The 22,536-nt window shown below is 45.8% G+C and overlaps 1 protein-coding gene across 1 annotated transcript in view; it reads left to right on the forward strand.

Annotated features, from left to right (window-relative positions):
• Positions 1-22,536, forward strand: part of SERINC5 (serine incorporator 5) — a 330,849-nt gene that overhangs the window by 192,569 nt on the left and 115,744 nt on the right. Inside the window, exons 2-3 of the mRNA XM_069627400.1 lie at positions 11,348-11,515; positions 20,095-20,273. Coding sequence (XP_069483501.1) covers positions 11,348-11,515; positions 20,095-20,273 — 347 coding nt within the window. The remainder of the gene's footprint in view (positions 1-11,347; positions 11,516-20,094; positions 20,274-22,536) is intronic.

The following is a 22,536-nucleotide window of genomic DNA, read 5'->3' on the forward strand; positions in this document are numbered from 1 at the left end:
GTGGGCGAATTCCTGTCAATTCGCCCCATGAAAATTTCATTTGAATTGGCTATTTGTGCCTTTTTATTTCAGTGCTTGGATGTAGGAGGAATCCAACATGAATCAAATAAAGAAGGGCTACTATTCCATTGATTCACTGCCATCCCGTTGTTGGTGGAACTGCATGAAAACCTGAGCTTAAAGGTTCCTGAAACCCACATAGGCTTAGATGTGTCCGGGAAATGCATTGAACCCACAAACGCAGCGCATGTAGGGATCACCTCCAGCGTCCGTTCAAGAGTGTATTGACACACAGCTGCTACACGCCGCCGTTTGTGTGAATGCATTTGTGAAAATCTTGCTCTAATAAATCCATGCACCAGTCCCGAAAGTTGTACATTTGAGATACAATATATAAATATGTAGTAATATTCAGACCCGTGTTGGACAACATAAACATTCCTTGGTGGATTCCAACGTCTTATTTATTGTTTGTATGTTTTCATTTTCAAGAATGTTCTCCCTGAAAAGGTTATTCTGAACAATACATGCAAGTGCAGTGATTGAAGACACTGCCTGGGATTAGGGTTGCCACTTTGAAAACTGGGCCATATTCCATGTCTGCCACAGTGCAGGTTATCACCGGAGGGAGGGCCACTGGGCATTGACACAAATGATAAGCAAGCATCCGATGTACGCAATCATGCAGACAGTGCCCTCTGGCCACACGCCCCAGACCAAGCAAAGGTAGCCATGGAGGCCGGTTTCCAATGCCTGCAGCCATCACATTTGGCCAATTCGCCAGAAGCATACAGAGAGGTCATGCCTAGGGCCCCAGCATGCTTCCAGATGTCGCCACTGGTCATGGCCTGTGCTCATGGCCAGTCCCCACTTTACTCCGTGAGGTGGCGATTGAACTTCATTGGGATCACCTTCCCAAGCATTTGCCTTCAACCTCGGAGAGGCATCCATTGAAGTTATGCACCAAACATACATAATGCAGATAAGCTTACATGTCCCCTCCGTTATTGTATTACTTAAAATTGTGAGAGCAGGTTTCTGTGACGATCCACAGATTTTCGTCACTTCTTTCTCGATGGAAGCCCTGAGGCTAGGGAGGGGAGGCTGCTACTCAATAGCCCACTTAGGGGTGGTAATAAGCGGGAGGAGCTCCTAGGCAGAGACTCCCCTCTGCGGGATAAGGACTCCCTTTAATTTGGGGAATTCCCTGATAACCTCCTAGAGGACATTCCTAACACCCTGGTAGCGGCCCCTTAAGTCTGTTTATTACTGTAATGCTGCACCATTCACACATACACTCTTTAAAATTATTGAGAAGAGGAAGAATGGAACATCAATAGAGTGTTTATTGGTTGGCAGCCAACCATACTGACAAAGAAGCTGGAAAGAGATGTGGAGGTCAGTTCACAAAGACAAAAGGAAGACTATGTATTTACTCTGAGGAGGGAAACGCTGTACACAAATAAGAGAAAGGACTAACCTTCAGAATTTGGGAAGCCGGGAGATTCAAACACAGAGCAAGAGTGAGGCCAGACAGGAGAACCACGGCCAGGGCCGGCAAGTGGCCCATCCCGACCATAGAAGAAAAGGGGAGGCACACCACCGACCCAACTGTAGAGTAACTGCAGGCAGTGGTGCGGCCCAAGGAGGGTGGGCCGGTCCATAAACTGCGCTGAGGCTGCCAGTGCCTCTAGGGAAGAGGCTCATCAGCAGGAGGAAGCGGACCGGTCCGTGCAAGCCGCGCGAATGAGGGAATCTGCCGAAAGAGTTGGTGATGCTCGCCCTTCAAAAAAAAGGTAACGGTGGAGACCCGGAATGAGGGCAGGACCTAACCTCAAGGCTGCTAATACTCGTCAGTGATTTCCAGAGAACCAAGAGTCAAGTGTTACTCGGGAGTGTTCTCCCTCGTCACTGTGATACCCATAGAACCAAGATTAAGGTATTGCTCAGGAGTGCTCTCCCTTGTTACAGTGGTGACATCCAGAAAAGCCAGAGACCAGAAACACTCGGGGGTAGTGTCCCTCTTCAGCATGATGACTCCTGAAGAAACAAAAGCCAAGAACCGTTCAGGACTAATCTCCCTCGTTACAGAAGTAGTCCGCAAAAAGGCCAAAGGCAAGAGTGCACCCAGAGGGATCTTCCTCATCACAGTGGTGACAGTGGAATTAATAAAAGCCAAGATTGCATCGGGAGTACGCTCCCTCATCACAGTGGTGCGTGTAGCAAAGTTGGAAACTACATTCCAAGTCAAGAACTGTCTGGGAGTATTCTCCCCAACAACAAGAAACGGGTAAAGGGTCCAGGAAAACCTGACGGAAGAATAAACACAAGAAGGTTTGACAAAACCCTGGAGCAGATCCTCGAACTTGTGGGAGGCATTAAAGAGACTTGTAAATACTTTTGCCAGAGGTTATCGCAGCGGAGCCTTCAATGCAGGCCCATACTGACCAGGAGAAGGGAGTCCTTCGCCTGGTCATATTGAACTTTGATACTCCAGACCCTTTAGTAAGAAACTGCTGGTAAACAGCCTAAAAACTGCATCAGCTTTCACGGGAGAAGGAGTCCTTCTCCTGGCATCGTGGATCCGAGCCTGTTGAACCTTTTTGTTTATTTATTAGTGGCAGGGCTAGAGTAGTTGGTTTTGGAAAGCGGACAGTATTTTTCTTTTGACACATCCTGATGACGAGCACCCCAGTTATCTTTGCTTAGGTAGGGATAACCCATAAGAAATAGGGAAGGGAAGGGAAGGGAATGCAGCGACCTTTTAGTGTTGATGGATGCAGGTTATAAGTGTCCGTTAACTGTGTGATGATATGAAAATCTCTATATTGTTTGTGGTTGGTATCGACCCTGCAGTTTAGCCGTATAGGCAGTCCACAAGTCTGCATGGTTGTTAAGTACACTAGACCTAGAAGGTCTTCTGTAGGGAGTGGTGGTGGTGTGAAGATGCTTGCTCTTGGTGGTAGATTTCAGAGATTAAAGGTGCGGTCCAGTGTCACGTGGTAGAGGTTCCATGGGCCAGAATGGTTTCCTGCAGATGGTAGTGTGAAAGAGTTTAGGAAATTGTTTGTTGTAAATTAGCCCATGTTTCTGGTGCACAGTTTTTAGTTGGTTGCTATTATTTTCCATTTCTTTCAAAGTATTGCTTGAAAAGCCAAATCTTGAGCTGTGGCCTGAAGTCAGATGGTTCTCCTCCAGTCAGAGAGATTTGGGTAGGGTATTCCACATTTTGGTGGCCAGAACTGAAAGAGTATCCTCCTTGCCATTTCTTGTTGGGGTTGGTGACTAGTACTTGTGCCGCATTGCTGGACCCAAGTGTTCTGGAAGGAGTGTTGTGTTAAAGCTTAATTCTGAAGAAAGAGGGGCCCGTTTCATGGTATGAACGATTGGCGATGCATAAGGTTTTGAAGTGGATGATTTTTTGGATGGGAAGCCATTGAAGAGTATGTAATGCTGGCATGAAATGTTCAAATCACTTCATTCTGGGAATTAGTCTTGCCACTGCAATTTGTACTATATGACGTTTTCTCATTAGGCCATTTGCGAGTTTGAGATGGCGGCTGTGTGCATAGTCTGGTTTGGATAGTATCAGAGAAATTATGTCCATAGCCCTGTGGGTGAGGTTTCAAAGTAAGAGGCAGTATGGCATGCACAGCTGAATGAAACCGCTTCTGACGATCGCTTTGGCCTGTGGATCAAGAGTGAGGTTGTTGTACATTTTCATGACATGATTTTGGTATGGTTAACTGGATTAGGCAATGGACCTCTCGTCAGGCCAAGGGATTGTGGTGGCGTTAGAACATATAGGTTTGCAGAACATCAGCTCTGTATTGCTAGGGTTGAGTTGTATTGCTAGGGTTGAGTTGTATTGCTAGGGTTGAGTTGTAGTCTGCTGTAACCCATGTGTCCACCTGGGCCAGGCAGTTTTTAATATCAGGCCAACTTGGCTTTGGAGGAGTACATCTTTCTTCGCTATTTGGACAAGATTCTTGCAATTATAAAGTGTTTCAGGCCGGGCAACTGTAGCTTTTGAATAGCATTGTTGGTCCTGAGTTTGTGAGTGCCAACAATATGGCACCCATGCGTACATGCCATACATCTCGGAGGTTTTCGAGGTGGAGGGAGTGGCAGGGGGGGAGGGGAGGAGACTGTGAATCCAACTCTGCATAGTTGTCACTGCTTCCAGGGTTGTTGAACATTAGCATCGACCCACTCTGTGCTGCGAGATTTTAGAAGGACTTTCAGCTGCAGAGCTCTGTAAATGCTTAGTCATGTGTCTGCACCCTAATCTAGTTTCTGCAGCCTAGTACAGCCTCCGTGGTGTCGGTGCATGTACAGTGTATCATGCCGCTTGTGGGTCATTTTGCCAGACTGAGTGGAAATGATAGGTAATGGGACTTTGCTGTTTTTATAAGGCATCTTTGATACACATGCACTGCAGAACAGTTCAAAGCATGTTCAGTTCTAAATCGGTTCCATGTGTTGATATCCCTGCAAAAATATTGCGATACTTAAATATCGCCATATTTTTGCAGCGATATTGACGCATGGTCCCTGCGGGGGACACCCCCGCAACCCCTGCATTATTTTAAAATGTGCGGGGGACACCCCGCTCCCACAAATTATCCCCCCAAAAATATCGAGACAAACGGCCATATGTACGGCAATATTTTTGGTGGGGATATTTTGTAGGGATACCCCAAAGTATAAATGTCGCAGGCATAAGATCGACTTTGTGGAAGTTCATGGTTAACGCCCACCCCACACCCCCCCTCGCAGGAATGGTTTTGTGCCAGACTCTGGCTCCTCTCGTTCATACTCTCCTTCCTGCTGTGCCGCACAACGCCACACAAAACCTGCCTCCACCCCTTACCACTTTATATGACGATTAGGGTGCATGGGCAAACGGCTTTTTAATTTTGGTTTATTGTGGTCTCTCATAAAATACCTTTCACAAGAATGGTATTCCACAGCATTTGTTTCTCTTTGATGGCATTCATGGAGTAGCGTACTTTGTCTGATATTTTGCTCTACATTTTTGGTTTTGACGTGCAATTTTGTGTTGACTTTATTGTTTGTTAACACTTGTAATGGTGAAAATATTCCCCATATGCGCTCTTCAATCCCTCGAAGCACCCCACAGCTAGCGCGCACGCACCCCCAATTCTGCATCACAACTTAATCTCAAAAACCTCTTACCTGTTCAGTCACGTGCAGACTCACTAGATGTGTCATTCTGCCAACTCGCACTCCCTAGTCCCTGCCACACTCCCAGCCAGGCTCCCGACTCGCACCATACACTCTCTACAGTACTTCTTCTCGTCTCACTTCTTTCCTTCTTTCTCGGTATCCCTTTGCCCCACACTCCTCCTTTCCTCCTCTCACACCCTTGTCCTGCCCCCCATCCTTTCTCCCAATTTGCTTCTTCGCTCCCCCTGCTGCTCCCCTTTGGCCAACTGTTCCCCCTCTGCTTTATGCATTATTGCTCACTTCTCTGCTACGGCCCACCACTTCCCCTCTAACCCTCTGCCCCCTCTATCTTCTTGCCAACTGCTTCCGCTCATATTATGGCTTTGTTTCAATACAGATTTTTTAAATTTTTTTTTAAAGAATCTGTTCTTTCCCAAAAATTGGCTTTTCGCTGGCGCTTTTTCCCCCAAAAATATTTTTTTATTGAAAATATTGCTGTGTTTTTATGATCGAAGACTCGTTCTAGGTGTAGCTGGCTCTGTTACATTCGTTCCTGCCTGCGAAAATAGTTGTTTGAAAGGTCATGGATTAATTGCAGCCAATCAACGGATCTGAATTCAAGTCACATTTAGATTTTTTTTAAAGCCATGACTTGCTGGAAAAACATCGGTCTAAAAGGTAATTAGTTAATTGCAGCTGTCAATTCACTGTAGCTTTAATAGAACTTCTTAGTCAAGTGTGCCTTCAACCCCTTCGTTTCTAAGCAATACAGCCTCCTAGGATATAGTACTAAATTGAAGCACTTTGTTTCCTTGTTTTGTTTCTGTATAAAATGTAAAGACTTATGTTTTATTATTGTAAAGACTTACAGGAACCCCATGTTAGTTTCTGGAGAGAATTTGTGTAGAAAATTGTAACGTACATACAAGTTTGAATATTATAAAATATTTGAATAACGGAGCGGGTTGTCTATAGAGAAGCTACAACAGTTGCCTTTGCGAAATGTGATGAGGCAGATTAAACCGAACACTTGACATTCAGGTTTACAATTCTTTGTTAATGATTATTTGGCAAAAGTCAAACTCCCAGGTGTGGATTCCTAGAGTAAATGTGAGGATGGAAAGCGAGCTAAGTAGGTGCGTGGCGTGGCAACATTATACCAGGCTGATTGTCTTGGTTTACCATTCCTATAGTTCAAGCCGAAATTACAATTTCTATAGATCAAGCCAAAAGTCTCGAGTTTTAGAAGAACCAAATGTTTGGGTTACACAAGTCTCTGAAGAAGGCAGGGGAAGCTTCTCAGCAGTCATGCTGGGTCCCTACAGGTTTCCTGCCTTGCTAGGCATTTAATATATTCTGTAAAGTTTCCCATCAGGAACATACCACAGCCCTGCCTCAGGGGACACGCAAGTACTCCTGCTAGGTTGCTTGTTAGACTGAAGTTATTCTCACCGACCATCCAGGGGTTGCCATCTTTGTTTTGAGCCTGCCACACACATTTGCTCTCCTTCCAACAAGTCTCTTTCCTCGAAGTGATCCCAATGCAGAATCCGTTGAACTCATGTTCAATTCCTCTGGTTAACCCAGGTACTTTCTAGGAGTTTGGTTTATAGCCCCCAGCAGGCTATCCACAACTGATCTTTACTGACAATCTTTGGACTCTACAAGCCCTGTGGTTCTAGCCCCAGCAGGCTGGTTGCAGTGTTCACTCCAGCTACTGAATTATAGAACCAAGGAACCTTTTCTTACTCCTCCGAACCTACTCTCTTCTGTTGAGCCTCTGTACCAAACACCTGCAAGCCAAGTTATAACGTGATCCCACATTCTCAAATATGCCTCTTGGCCGGGGATGTCTGGGATCAATGCATTTAGAGTAACAATGCAGCAACAGAAAGTGAGGGTGACCTGACCAATCGATGTCCAGAAATACCCTACAAGCATGTGCACCCCCAGAGATGCTTTCTGAGGGATAGTCTACCCAAGATCTACAACTGTCGTTCTTAACTGTGTACCCCAGTATCTTTGTCCAGGTATCCTGTGAGACTGTAGAGGTCCTAGTGCAATTCTTGCACGCCTTCCAACTGATTTCCCTTTCCTGTCCTTAGTTCACCTCTGACTGGTGATGTAAAAAGAAAATAAAAATGTTGGGGCTTTCTGGGGCCCGTTTTTAAGGGCATGCGTACTTGGTGCTTTCCCCGCACACCCATCCTTTTACTTCTTCCTTTTTTGTCTTTTTTGGATCACTAATTTCTGTTGGCCAATGGGACTTCTGCCCGTTACACATCGTCCTTCTGCCATTTCAACCTTTTTTCCTTTACTTAAGGTGCATGGTCTCGTGTTGCCCAGGATCCCAGTCCTAGAGGTTTTTCTCAAGCACCCCATTTTTGCCCTAGTGTGTCAGCTGTGACTATTCTAGCAATGCTGTCGCTGCTTTTCTGGGGGACGTTTTTCCTCATGTGTCCAGGGAAAGGCCGAAGCTACCTGACGTCGACCCTGGGGGTGGCTATGTGTGTGAGGACCACATGGGGTAGAGCACCCTCGGGATAAGAGGGTGACTCAACAAAAGTGACATGGTATACCTCCCCATATCTAAGGAATAATGACATCCAATATTTCCATGTATGTATGGCATACTGTGAGATGGAACATCCCAGTGACGGTAACCAAATCACCCATTAATATCCTTGTGAGAAGACTGGGATGAGGAGGAGGGATCGAGTAATGAAGATTACTATTACTGCAAAGAACAATGTGCGTACGCGTTGTTGGGAACATGTGACCACTGTCAGCTGGAGATGCCATCTGGAGCAAACCTGAGGGAGGACCCTTCCCGCTGCAGCACCGTGACCAGAGAAGGCTGCTGGAAGGAGGCAGATGCGGAGGAGAAGCCCGGTGGCGGACGAAATGCCAGTCAGAGCTGACGGCGGGAGGCAGACAGAATCGGTGGATGTGAAGATGACAAGGCCGCCAAAGAAAGCCAATGAGCCAGCACAGAAGGGTTGGGAAGCCGGGGGCTTTGTCTGGTCTACCGCCTACCAGAAAGAGTACTAAATAGAAGCAGGGAAGCTCGAATTGGGTAGTAGGAAACCTGTAACCATGTGTGAAGGTATGGAAAAGAGACTGACAATCATTGTATGATTGGAAAGCAAGTTGAAGCTAAAGTCAATATACTTGGGAACGTGGATAGAAGTAAATATTATAATTTGGAAAGGCCTGGCAAGGAAGTGTACCGGGCACAGAAAGTAGCGGGTTTAGGACTCGTACCCTGGTTTGAACTGTGCAAGGAGAAGATATTGAAACTACAATTCAGGGCAAGGGAAAGTCCCTGAAAATAATGAACTGCGAATTTAAAGTGTTAGAGTCCTGGCAGGAGAGTATACCAGCAACAGACCAAGTGGAAGGAAATAAACTGTGTGTGAAGAAAAATAAAGGGAAGATCCACACCCGTTTATAAGTAGAGCACATTGTTGGGGTAGTTCTTCCAGTTATACCAGAGGTTGTCGGGGGTCCACCCGACTCTCAAAGGCCCTACACCCTTCCCCAGAATAAATGGAGAATTCGGCCAACGGCAAGTTAGAACTGTGGTTTATTCTAGAAAAACCAACCGGGATCATACAAGATGATCAGGCTTCTCCAGTACTTCTCAGCATTCCATGGTGTACTGGCCAGTTTTGTTCTGGTTTTTCGGAGAAACCTGGGCCCTTCCCAAAAAACCTATCATCATGACTGATTGGGTGCTGAGAGTGGTATCACGTATAGAAGATGCCTATAGAGGTTATTCTACTGGTCCTTGCATGTCGGGTGGCTGGCCTGTCCCCTCCCCAAGAAACTATCTATTACAATGTTGCAGAGTAGTGGTCTTACCATTGTTTCTTGCCCCTTGCCATCCACCCATGGTTTTCTATTCTGTGATTGGCTAGAGCTGAGCTCAGCAGGCCTGGGACTCGATTAGGTTCTCTGCTCTCTGTGCACCTCTTCAAGGTGATGTGAACATCTGTCTGTATTGTATCTGGTAGTGTACCACCTTTGCCTATGAGAGTGCATACCCACGTTCACAACACTTGTTTCATTCCTCGTCTGGTGTGCTGGGATTGACTCTTCTTTCCCACCACGGGTGAATGCTCATTGTCTGGCTCGGCTGCATCATGTGCTTGTAGACAACAAAATTGAGCTCTTGAGTCTGCATTTTAGAGGATTTATTGAATTTCTCTGCCACTGGTCCCTTGTCGTCTAACATTTGGAATGCAACCGTGTATCTCTGATCTTGGCTGTGAACCTGCTTTGCACTCCGTTCAGCCTGAATCAGCTCTTCTCGTCTCTTGCCCTGTGGCTTGAGGCCTTCTGTAATTTTCCTTTAGACTTATAATATGATTTCTAATGCTCATGTTATTCTAAGTAACCTATAAGTTAGTCGCACATGGTCCTACCAGGCTCATCATTTACTCCTGTAGTTCCATGGGCTTATTTCGCATAAGCATCTGCAAGCTTGCTCAGGATCTCTTGTTGCCTTGCGTTTCAATGTTACTGCATTTGGCTAGTGAGAAAAACAACTTTGACAGTATGTATATGTATCCGCCCTCCAACTATAGAACTGTGTAAGCATGTTCTTTGTGTATGGGAATGTGTGCTTGAGTAATGCGGTGCATGGCTGCTAGTGTGCTTCATGATTAATGCTGCTATGTCGTGGTGTCACTTATGACATCTGCATCGTGGCTTCTTGGTGTTTAATCGAGACTGTCCATTACGGTATTCCCATCTGCAATCTCCATTTTCTCCCGTATACCTGTAAGAGCATGCATTGGATTGGGTCTGTACGGCTGAGAAAGAGGATATCTTTCTCTGTACGTGTCAGCAAACGGTGCGCTTTGGGATAAGATGGGTGACTTCGAGAGTTCCTGGCTCTGCGTTTTGTCATGTTCCTGGGGGCGAGGAGAGGCATTCCTGGGACCCTCTCCAACATTGTTTTGTGGGGGGGGGGGAAGGATAAAACCCCCTGAAGTTCTTTTGAATGGAATTGGCAGCAAGTCCTGCCAGCAGACTATGCCTGGTGAAGAGTGGAAATTAATGTTGAACTGTATAAATGGAATAGAACTGAGAATGTGATCTGAATGAAAGGGAGAAAGCCTTTCCTGACGTGGATGGAACTTTGATTTATTTATTTGCACCTTTTGGAACTTTACTTTGAACTGCTGGTGAATAGCTGCAGGTGGCAGCTAAAAAGACTGCCCGTTTCACATTATGTTAGGTATAGCGTGCGAAGGTGAGATTAGGCTTTTGGACACAGGACTTGTTTTACTTTCGACATTCTGACAGTAACCTTCGCTTTGTTGAGGCTGGGAAACCCCTGATGGGATCAGGGAAAGCTAGGATTTCATCCAAACCGCTTTCTTTTTGTTTATAAAATAAGTCTATAGCAAATAATGCCAGTGTCCGATGCTTACCCTGGACTCCTCACACAGCCTACTTTGGTTTTAAGAGTAGTTTGGTGGCAGCTGTAATTTATTGTTCACATCACATTAATACCGAAACAATGGAGGACAGCACAGCTCCCCTGGCACGCCACAGGCATGTCTGGAGCTGTGGAAATAGTTACTGAGATACTCAAGGGATGACTGCTTAGTGGGAGTTTGCCGGTACTTGATTGGTTGCAGTTTGCGGTGTTATAATATAATCAAATCACTTTTGTTAGTGATTGTTTATTGTGCCTCTGCCGAGCGTTTGCGTATGTGTGTTCGTAACGTTTCTCTGTAGTTTGCATTGCTAATTCCATATTGTTTTTACCTGTAACGTCCCTGTAGAAGCCAGCTTTTATGAATTGCATTGGTGGGGACATAGCCACATCTGGTGGGCATCATGGCGTACATTAGTTTAGAGATGGTATGGCTTGGAGACAGTGGCAAAAGTGAGTGCTCTGGGAGGCTGCTATTTGCTGTGCTCTTTGTGGTCTGCCACCTGCGGCTCAACAGATGTTCTTGGCTAAAAGCCCCAGGCTTCTTACCATTGACTTTTCTGACTTAGAGGTGTTGTAGTCCTGACCATCTGGAGTTCTAAAGGTGGCAAAACTCTGGAGTAAACTATGTTCTCACCACAGAGCACTAAGAATCTTCTGAGGGTCTGAGACTTTGCAAGGCTGATTGTGTCTCTTTTGTGTCCACAGCTCGCCTGCTGCTGCGGAACAGCAGCATGCACGCTTTGCTGCAGTTGCTGCCCCAAGATCAAGCAATCCACCAGTACCCGCTTCATGTACGCGCTCTACTTCATCCTCGTCACCATCCTTTGCTGCGTCATGATGTCCCCAACCGTGTCGGATGCCATGAACAATAACGTAAGTGTGGGCCGGGTGAGTGGGTGGTGGGAAAAATGCAGCATGCAGGTGCTTTAGGTGTTGTATTTTTTTGACAGCACCCAGTAACGAACTATTGAATAGAGTAGAACCTTGTGGTTGTAGACACAAGGAATCGTCTAACAAGAATACGTGTTGTTAAAAGTGAGCAGCCCGCAATGTGGGAGCTCCCTCAATTGAGTATTTGATAGATGTGGTCATTACAAGTGTGAGCTGAATGATGCTGTTTTTTTGTTAGATAGCGGTTGTATGGCAGACTGATAGTGAGTTTGCACGTTTGCACTTTGTGAAACAGTAAGAGAATCTTTTTAGGCAGGAGTTTTCCTGCAATATGTTGTATTTTAACTATTGTGTATATGTTTTTTATATATATTAATATAATGTTTTGTAATACGTGTTTTCAGTTTTTATGAGTGATTGATATAATTCCTATGGGCACGTTTATATTCGTGTTCTACTCGCCTCAAAAGGGACATAGCATGGAGGCAACGAGATTCTTAAGTGGGGATGAATCTCGGGGCCGTTTAAGCTTTCCCCAATGTCTTTCTAGTATTTTTGCGGCTGATTGCAATCCCCATGATTATATGGAAACTGGTATCATCTAGGTGACTGTGTGGTCTGAGAGAGTATGGAAAGGTTCTGCGAAGCAGACGGGCCTCATACAGCATGTGGCACGCACACCAACTCATTGTGATGTTCAGAACCTGCTCAAAACTTTGAGGCGGAGAGGCGACACTAGGATTGCATGCATACGGTACAAATTGCATTATGAAGTTTCAGTTTTGCTACATCATCATGAAGGCAGACCCTGCAAGAGAGTGAAGAGCAAGTCTGCCAAGCTAGTCAAAAGGTAGAAGTCTGCCAGAAATAGGGAGAACAGACGTCCCGCTCTTGCCGGGCTGTCCTGGAATTGGGCTCCCTGTCCCCCTGAGCCGAGAGTTTTCTAAATTAAAAACCCTGTCCCGATTTTGGGCAAAGGTAGGGTGAGCTCCAACAATTTAACTTCCTATGTATAAAGCAAATACATTTTTTTCAGCCTTAGTAGACAATGATTTTTTTAACTTTCGTTTTTTAGTAAAGTTTTAAACCCGTGCATAACGAAACAATCACCAAATAAAACCCCCTCCCCCAATCCTATCCAACAAGAACTAGTGATTACTGGCAATTAAATCACAATGACTGGTTAAACGGGCCTTTGTAACTGAAGTCCTAATTCGAGCACATATCGGCATCAAGTCCAGGCCCATGATTCCAGAATGCATAGGTGTTATAGGTGTTATAAGATTTATAAGAACGCAATTCCACAGTAAGGTATTACATACCTCTCCCAACCCCCACCCACACCCCCACCCTCGGCTTCTCCTTTCACTTGCCCAACCTTTCCCACATATCCCCCTAGCCAACTCTCGCCTGGCCCGCTTCTTGAAGTGGGGGGGGGGCGGATGGGTGGGTAATGGATGTGTAGTGCGACTCTCAAACATACACACGTTTAGTGATTGTCCCATCCCCACTCTGCTTTGTCAGGCAGCCCAGAGCACTTCGTTTCTGAAGTCAACATGCAAATCAACCTGCAGAGGGAAGGTTATCTAATTGCCTTGGGCACTCTTGCATACTAGCACCAACTGAATAGAAATCCCCAAGGGCAGAGGAAATGCCCCTCAAGCAAAAGACAGACTTGGCGTTGCTCAATCTGGCTAACTATCTGCCGCATTAACTAAGCATAACCGTTTATCATCGCAAAAGGAAGAGATCACAAAGACGGTCTTACAAATTTAGAATGCATCTGTTATCCATAAAACCGATCTTCGTTTAAAGAGGATATGGGTCAACTAGGAGATAATGTGGCAGAGAATGAGGCACTCATTGGTTGCCAACACGTGCATCATCTGCTTAGTAGCTTCTAAATCTCCCGAGTATGAGACAAGGCCTGTAGGAGGTTCTCCATGAAGATTTGGAGAGCCACGTATGACGGGATAAGCTAATGAGTCAGTTCTTTATTGAACATACAGAAAAAGGTGATCTTCAGGAATGGATCATTCAGATGTTTTAATCATCCTTTTGTAAATTTCCCATGGAGAGATTGTCCTGAACTGTATTCGGAGAGTGGAACTATTGCACCTGAAACATGCATGAACGTCATTGACATTTTTCACGTTCACTGCAAAAGAGAATCTTTTTCGGGCTTCTCATGAAATGGACCTCGTTTCCTACCAAAGCCAAACTTTTCCGATCTTTCAAGACGTTTGATGCCCTGACTATTCAAAAATGACAAGCCTTCAGACTGGCGAGAGGCAAGGTCCTATAAGCCAAAGTAAAATAGAGAGGGATGTTCTCTTTTAGTTTGGTGTTCGCGTGGAAGTGCAACCATGTAGAGTGCACCATCCTGGATTATGCAGCAATTCATCGAAGTGAATTTGCAGATGGCAGTCGGTACCCACCCATTGGATAAGGGGATGGAGTGGAGAAGAGGAAGAACAAATTGATTTCTCGGGCGGTGATTCTTTTTTTCTTTGTAATGCTTCACTTGCAGCGGAGTTGCACTTGGTTCTTTTTTTTGGTTCCTTATATTCATTGTTTCCATTTGATCCTTAATGAGGGGTCTGACCCTTAGACTTATCTTGCTGTTAAGCCCGTTGAGGGGAGCCTGGAGAGGTAGTGTTGGGAGATGGGCTTGTGGGGCTGTGATATCCTTCATGGCTGTGCATTACCCTTTAATGCTCTGAATGCATTTTCAATGCTTATACTCTTGCATTTTGTTGCGTGTTGAGGTTGGCTGACGCATCTGAGCAGGACCTAGTGCTCTTGAGGATCGAGCTTTCACATCTGTTGAGTTTGTTGTCGTTGTCCTGGTTGATCGTGTTCTCTCAATAGGCCCTACATTAGGTGGAGATTTGTTTATAAACAGTTTTTTATCTTTCTTGTTTTATACCTTAGTTTAGAGGGAAATGGGAGGTTCGAGGGGAATAGGTGGGGTGGGGACTTGCATATTTAGTCTAAGCAGATTAGTTCACTTCTCCAGTGCCCAAAAGCCCCATCTGCCACTGTCCTTGAACAAGACGTACGTTAAGATTACTCACTTAACTCTAGGTGGCTAACCTCCTCCAGTAAAATAGTTTGGCTCCTGCCAATATAGTCCCTGGGCTCCCCCACCTGCTTCCATCACAGTCTCTGGGCTCCCTCATCCAACTCCTAGCCGAGTCTCTGGGCTCTCCCCACCACAGAACCTGGTCTCCCCCCTCCTCCTCTCCCCCCAACCCTGTTCCTAGCACAGTCCCCCACCAGGTGAATTTTTGAAGTGGAGGAGCATAAATATTTACACCACATATGCCCTAGCGATCAAGCGTAGCGAGGTAGCCCAAACCTATTAAGAGTTGTTCAGGGGGGTTCTTACCCCCGGAATCTTTTTAAAATAATGGGTTACAATGTTGCATTTTAGAGCATACTTTAAAATAAATTGGGTACAAAGCCAAACAGTTTGCAATTGATGCAAGGAGGACCAGGGGGCAGGCATGCTATTTTTTACTGGACATCTTTGATAGATGTCCAGTAAAAAGACACTATCCCTGGGCCCCACAGCACCTAACACACTCCCACAATCAACGTAATTATGTGTGTATGCGAAGTGCTGGGGGTCCGGCATGGTATTTTTTTACTGCACATCTATGATCGATGAGATATGCATATCTCATGTGCGGCTGTGGAACTGAACTGTCAAAGAGAAACCGTGTTTCCCTTTGGGGGATCCGCCCCACATCCCAATCGCTGCTCCACTGCACACACCCCTGCCCACCCCTACCCCACTTACCTGCTGCGCTCGAGTGCAGTCTTCCAGCTTCTATCTTTGCAGCGCCCTCTACAGACCTGCGTACAGGAGGGGGGCTTTTTTATGCAACCCTCCGTGGGTATGCCTCTAGGTGGCATGGCTTGGAGACAGGACACAGGGATAATACTTTGAGAAACAACTTTACGCGATTACTAAGCCCTTCTTGACTTAAAGGTAAGAGGCCAAAATTCGGTGATGCCACCATGTACAATAGTACTTCCATTTGCCATGCTCACCAAATATTTATTTTTTTAATACATTCTTTTTATTGGTTTACCACAGGAAAAGGACAGGCATACCTATCACACCAAACACATAACCAGCCGAGTGATGCACAGTAGATCGGCGAGTCAGTCCAAACAAAGGGCGTGCGTCTTAACACTCTTATTCTTCTCTCTTCTGTCCAGCCATGTTTCAGCCACAAGGTGATGCCTTGTGCCAAAACTATCAAGTGTTGGGTACCTAAATTTGATAATGTGCTAACTTGATAGAATTTTATTTCTTGCAGTATCTGTGCTTTGCTTTGAGCTTCTGCCGATTTTGTTTTGTTTTAATCCTCTGGCAGTGTCTAGCCTGTCCTGCAGTGAGCTAGAACCTTGGATACAGTCAGCCCTTTTCCGGTCCTTCACCTTGTGATGAATCCTACAGAATCCCAGCGTCCAGTCTCCTCCTAGGTGGCCAGGGGAAGGCAGCCGCTACTTGTCCTAACCCTGCGGGTGGTATTATCCGGTGGATCACCTGGGAGGAGAAGGCCACCAAGGGATTAGGATGACTGTTTGGAGCGATGCAGTATTCCTCTTGTTTGGCGGGTGAGGCTTCCGTAATACCAGAATACCTAATGGCTAGTTGTCATAGTAAGGCTTCCCTTCCCAACCCTTCTGGTCAACCTGGGAATGCTATATGCAAGGATCAAAGAATCAATACCAATACTTCTGAGAGTTATAATTCCACCTTTAGGTTGGAATTATAAAACCTAGAACTAACCATTAATTCCTTTGAAAGCCTCCCCTAAACGTACATTTTTATAAACCATTAAAACAAAGTGAATTAGATATGGTTAAAATGTGTGTAGAAATCAAGGGGGCGAGAAATATAACCTGCGTTACATGTGGCAAACATCAGTGGAACAGTGTCAATGTTTATTGTACCTTTTATGGAAGAAGTTGTGAACTCCAATGTTGGTGAAAGTTTTCTTTGATTACCTTTCCATATTGAGAATCTAAATGTGGAAAGTCTGTAGCAAGCCTCACCACAGAGTACTTGTAGTAGTGGTAGGAGTTTTCTCCTGGCTGGCAGGTATACCAGGAAAGGGACTTTTAGTGGTTAGTCCGGGCAGGTTAGTGGACCAAGAAGAAGAGAATTAAAGTATTGCAGTGTGACTGAAGGTTGTGGTAGAAAGAAAGTGACAAGACCACTAAAGTGTTATGATGAACTGGGATAAAACCATCCTGACCATAATGAAAGTGTTTTTGGTTTATCAAGCAAGAGCTTGTGTAAACTTTGAGAAGCATTTTGAAGAGTGATACATTCTGTTTAGCAATAAGACAATTCAAGTGTCAAGTGGAAGACTTGTGGAGTGAAAAGAACTGTTGTATTTTGAACAGAAATTGGCTATAAAAACATTTAAACATTTTCTTGATTTTAACTTGTGTTTAGAAAATCCTGAATTAATGCTGGGGAAAGGGATCCGACCCTGGTTACGAGGATACACGGTTACGTTTGTTTCAATATAACTGTTATTTTATTGAGTTTGAACATCCATATAATACCTGCATGATTTTGTTGTACGTCTAAGTGTGAGGGACGGATTCCTTTTGATATTCGTGTTTTCTTTGTCTTAGTTTGACAGGAAGGGAAATCCTTGTTCGGTTGGGGAAAGCAAGGCATTTATCTCTCCTTATTATTTGATAAAATGCCTACTTGTGAGAAGTTTATCTAGTTGTCCGTCTCGCATTTCTGACCCCTCACAACCTCCAAATGCCAAAGTTGTTTCAACATTCGGGAAACAAAACTGGGAGGAAACTCGATCCACTCTGCCGGGGCCACTGCTTGGCATGTCCACACACGGGCCCTGAGTGCAGAAGAAAACCATCTCGCTTTCAGCTAGAAACTGAAGACTTGCCTCCTGTACGAAAGAGGTTTCCCTCTCAACATTGTGTAACATTGCCTCAAGACTCCTGACTGCTTCCACCCTTTTTCAGCCTGTACTTGCCCTTGTCCCTCCCTGCTCGGCCCACCCCTCTTTTCTTCACTGGTGCAACATATTGCACTTTGTCCTGTAAGACTCCTGTGTAATAATGCCACACTGGATTCATTGCCCTTTACATCACTTGCTGGCTCTGAATGTCATCTTAAACTGCAGAGAGATCCGCTGTCGTTGTACCAGTCCCATGCTTGCTTCTGAGGAGCCATGAAGTGACTTGCTTAAAGGTGACCCTTAAAAATCCACAATAAAAGTCCTACAACATTCTTAGTGGTTGAGTGGGATGTTGGCAGGGCGGAATGTAGGGATACATAATCAAAAGTGTGCAGCACAGCATATCACGTCCATTTATTTCAAATGAACAGCAACCAACATGTTTCCTGCTCAAACTCGCATTGCCCATGCATGATGTGCTTTTGAACAGAAATGGCATTCCAGAGTGGTAGAGACTGGTATTTTATTGTGCATTTATATGGTACTTCTACGTCAAGAAATTGTGTTTCAAAGCGCCCACAGGGCAAAGGGGAGGGAACATGGGAACAAAGACAAAAAATCATAGGATGATCAGGGAAAAGGTGCAGTCCTAATAGGCCTTGTGATCATGTAGAACATGCAAGTAGTCCATTGTGTGCAACAGTAAGTGCCTGGCAGAGATTGCTTGGTACAGAGTGATCACCTGCCATTAATAAGTGCAGGCCTGTGAAAACACAGGCCAGTGGGTGCCAGAAGGCAAGTGCTGGGATGGTGCGGAAGGCTGATGATTGGGTGGAAGGCCGGCACACAGGAGGACACATAAGGACCCAGGCCACCAGTTTTGGCGACTCTGGGGTATTAGCATGGGAATGAGAGGTGGGAAGGAGGAGGTGAAGTGGAAAGTCTTGAGGAGCTTCTGGAATTTGATGAGATCCCGCTCAAGACGGAGAGGTGGGGGAGGCTGTTCCAGAGGAAGGAGCCAAGCAAGGAGAGAGATCTGCCACCCGCTCGCTGCTTAGAAAAGCGCTTGACATACAGAGAGTTTGAGCGTAAGGATCTAAAAAGAAAGTATTTGGTGAGAGCAAGTTGTAGGTAGATTGGTCCTCGGCCCCAGGCAGCCTTATGGATGATGCAGAGGGATTTAACTTTGATCCTTGCAGCCACCGGGAGCCAGTGGAGGGATTTTAGGGCTGGAGAGATGTGGTTCCTGGGCTTGAGGTACCAGAGTTTATTGCAAAAGAATCTTTAAAGATCAAAGTAAATCCATCCAAAATAACAGAGGAGGGAAGATAGACTCATCAAAACGAGAAGAGAGTATGGTCAAATGTGACGGGGTACAAAATCAACCCCGTCAACAGGGGTGGGTGGGAAAGTCTATAACAGTTGTGTAGCGAGGTGGACAACTAAGAGGGGGTGGGGTGGCTAAAGAGGTTGGGTCCTGGAGCCGATCATCCAATCATGGCAGGTATCTTCAATTGATCCAAAACGGAGCTTCCAGACTGGTGCATGGCCTGAAACCTCTTGAGTGCATCACTCAAGCTCTCGTCACCTTGCGCTGGGATTTCCCTCGCGCAGAACCACAGCGAAGATGTTTTCCATGCAAGGCTCACTTGCATCTAGCTGTCCATGCGACAGATCCTTGTTAGGAGGACTTTAGATGATCATCTGTACGAACTTGGATTTATTTTGGTGTGTCTTTTAATTATATACATTGAACATTATAGTGCGATTCCCAAATGATTCCCCAATGGCGAAGATCTAATGTGGATCCTGCGTTTCTCTGCGAGGTTACCAATGTCCCGCTGTCTTAGCCTCCGGCATCAAAACGTCCAGTTCACACATCTGTAATGTCTGCCAGACTCCATTGACGGGCTCTCTAATCTGATCGAGAGAAGTGCCAGTTCCCCCGGGGCCGCCTGCCTCTTTCAGGCAGCCCTTGTGCACTCTCCCCAAGGGGGGTTGTTGAAATTAAATCGCCATTATTTGAGACACATGACCCCAACCCCGCAGGGAATGGAGGGTCCTTTGCGGGATCTTCATTCATGCATTTGTGAATCACAGTATAGTAGCTTGGCGGTGTTCTGCCAGGCATGGATTGGCACAGAACCGCTGGGATGCTTGGATGTGTTGTAACCGCTGGGATGCTTGGATGTATTGTAACCGCTGGGATGCTTGGATGTGTTGTAACCGCTGGGATGCTTGGATGTGTTGTGCCAAAAACTCTTCGTTTCCAAGCAACGCTCAACACTTGTAAGACTAATGTTCGGAAGACAGTCATTGCTGACACCACTGTTGGATCAGAGGGAGGCTGTGTATTGGGCTACTACTGTGCAGCGCATCGAACACCGGTTTTTAAGACTGCACTTCCTATAAGCGTTCAGTTTTGGCGAGTTTGGTCAATGCGGATATGTAATTGCTAGTCTCGTTTTTGCTTTGTTGCATTAAATATTGGATAGCTGCGTTCAAGGTAAAATGGAATACATGTGTTATTTTGTCCCACCTGTTGCACTGGAGCAAGTGTGCTTGTGACCAGACGTCTCTATTCTGATGCCTTTTCCCTAGATTCCATATTTTAAAGATATCTGCACTGGTATCCAGGCGGGGGAGGCGTGCGACAAGCTGGTTGGCTACTCTGCGGTGTACCGCGTCTGCTTTGGGATGGCCTGCTTCTTCTTCATCTTCTGCCTCCTGACCATTCGTGTTCAGAACAGTAAAAGCTGCCGGGCATACATCCATAACGGGTAAGTGTGGGCTGCGCCGCCCTGACCACTCTCGCTACCATGCCAGCCATGGGAGGGCCAGTTTGGATCCCCCTTCCTAGAAGCAAATGATAGATTCATTGGATGGTACGGGTTTAAGCAGTCAGTTGATCTTAGGATTCCCTGGGTACAGAGCACACTAGCACCAAACAACGTCTTGCCTCTTAAGCAGTGTCATCTCACTTCTCATTGGCTCCGTTTCAAACCCTCCTGCATCTCACGCTAGCCAATGATTTGGCTTCACACGCATCCAATCCCACAGGTAGCTTCTCATGTAGCATGTTGCTAAAACTACTGGCCCGCCTGGGGGCCATCCCTTTAAAATTGTGATTCCTTGTTGTGGATGCTTTGTATGCTTTGCTTGGAGTGTGGTGTACCAGAAGCCAAGCGTAGTACTCTACCCAATGGCACTCCTTGCTACGAAGGCCCACCTTTGACAGATAAACATATTATAGATGCAAAATAACATGATCCGTGGGGGTTGTTGGCTATCCTTAATGGGATCAGGGTTTTTTGTGTTGTGTATGACTCTCGGAAGCAATGATACATATTTGATTGTTCTCTCAACTCACATTCGTAAGTTGATAACCAAGCTCAAGAGACCCCTAGAAACTCCTAGATGAAAGATGCATGCCGGTGCAGTTAGCCAGGTGGGCTTGCTGTATCCTGTCATCACGTAGTCACACACCAGAAGGCGCCCTATGGTCGGAATCCGGGGTTATCTGCCATTGCAGCGACAGGAAGGCACTGGAGTAACTGTCCCTTTCTCAGAGCGTAATTGCTGAAATGAAATGGGTTTATTTATAAGACCCAAGACATTGACCCCACTGCCTAGGCGCAGCCGCTCAGCAACGCGTTGTGATCACAGGAATACATGTGTGGGATTTATGAAGCATGAACCTAGCTGGGAAGCAACGGAGGAGCTTTGTGCTCACAGCCTTGGTGTTGCAGGTAGGTTGCCAGGGTAGCGGAGGTAATGGAGAATCCATCTGTGCGTAGCTGTACAGCACACACTGGATATCCCTCCTGGAGCTTTGTCCTGACCACTCCTCTTTACATATTGGTCACTTGCCTTTATTCCAGACCCATTGTCCGCTGCTGCCTTGAGCTCCTGGATAATGGCAGGATGGGTTTTGGAAATCTTCGGAAGGAAGAGTCTTCACAGACTGACCATGGCGGCCAAAATTGGGATGCATAATAGGGTGAGGTGGTGGGCATCCGAGAATCAAGTTCTTAGCAGATTGGGGGTAGAGCATACACTAGGTTGAAATACGGCACTCCGTCTTACAAGAAAGGCCCTGGGCGGAACCAGAGTCCACCTGATTTCAGAAAATCGATAGAAATCCAACACATTGGGGCACAATTATATTTTTTAGGCAACGTTGATAAACGTTTCTGCAGTTGGGTTGCTATTAGTGCATCGACCGAGTGCTGTTTCACGTAAGTGTTCGGAAAAACCATTTTATAGCAGCAGGGTCATTCGCAACAATAAACGTACAACTTGATACATGGAGACACGGTGACGCCAATGCCAGTAGAACTATTTGAGTCGCTGCTGTGTCTATTGATCCTCCTCGATGGACAATGCGGCTGTCCCCTTCAGCCAGGCTCTGTTACTTCCCCGAGCCTCTGGAGGACTTTCCTGACCACATTCATTGATTGGGCAGACACAGGCCACTATTTCAGGGGGCTACTCCTACAAGTCTCCACTTTTGCAGCTTTCAGTGTGCACACTTAATTGCTTTCACCCACAAATTGTTGTTTAGTTTGTAACTTCTTTGCTTTTATTGCACAATTTTGTTGCATTGCCGTTTACAAAAACATATTAATTGCAAATAATATCATCGGCGCAATACAAGGAGATTTACTGGAATGCTGGGAGACGCGAACGCTTCCAGTATTACTGGCGTGCGAGTCAAGGGGTTCCTGAAGGGAAACCGTGATGTGCGTCTAGCACCCAGGTGGGCCCAACTTCCCAATCGGTTGTTCTGATAGGCTGTCCGTAATTTAGGTTCAATGTGATCTTAATGTGTGGCATAAAGCAGTGCTGTACGACGCTGGTAATCGGTGTTGTAATTGATGGCTAAGCATGTAGCTCAAATGGCTAAACCAATAGACAAAAAGTGGTAAATGCATACAAAGTGACCCCACCCTATCATTTGGGTTTCTTCACTCTAAACCCTGTGCTCAATTGTAGCGCATGCATCCTTTGCACAAGCACACCACAGAGAAGAAACCACATTAT

This window comes from Ambystoma mexicanum, chromosome 6p (assembly GCF_040938575.1).
Source record: "Ambystoma mexicanum isolate Mex_15411 chromosome 6p, UKY_AmexF1_1, whole genome shotgun sequence".
NCBI lineage: Eukaryota > Metazoa > Chordata > Amphibia > Caudata > Ambystomatidae > Ambystoma > Ambystoma mexicanum.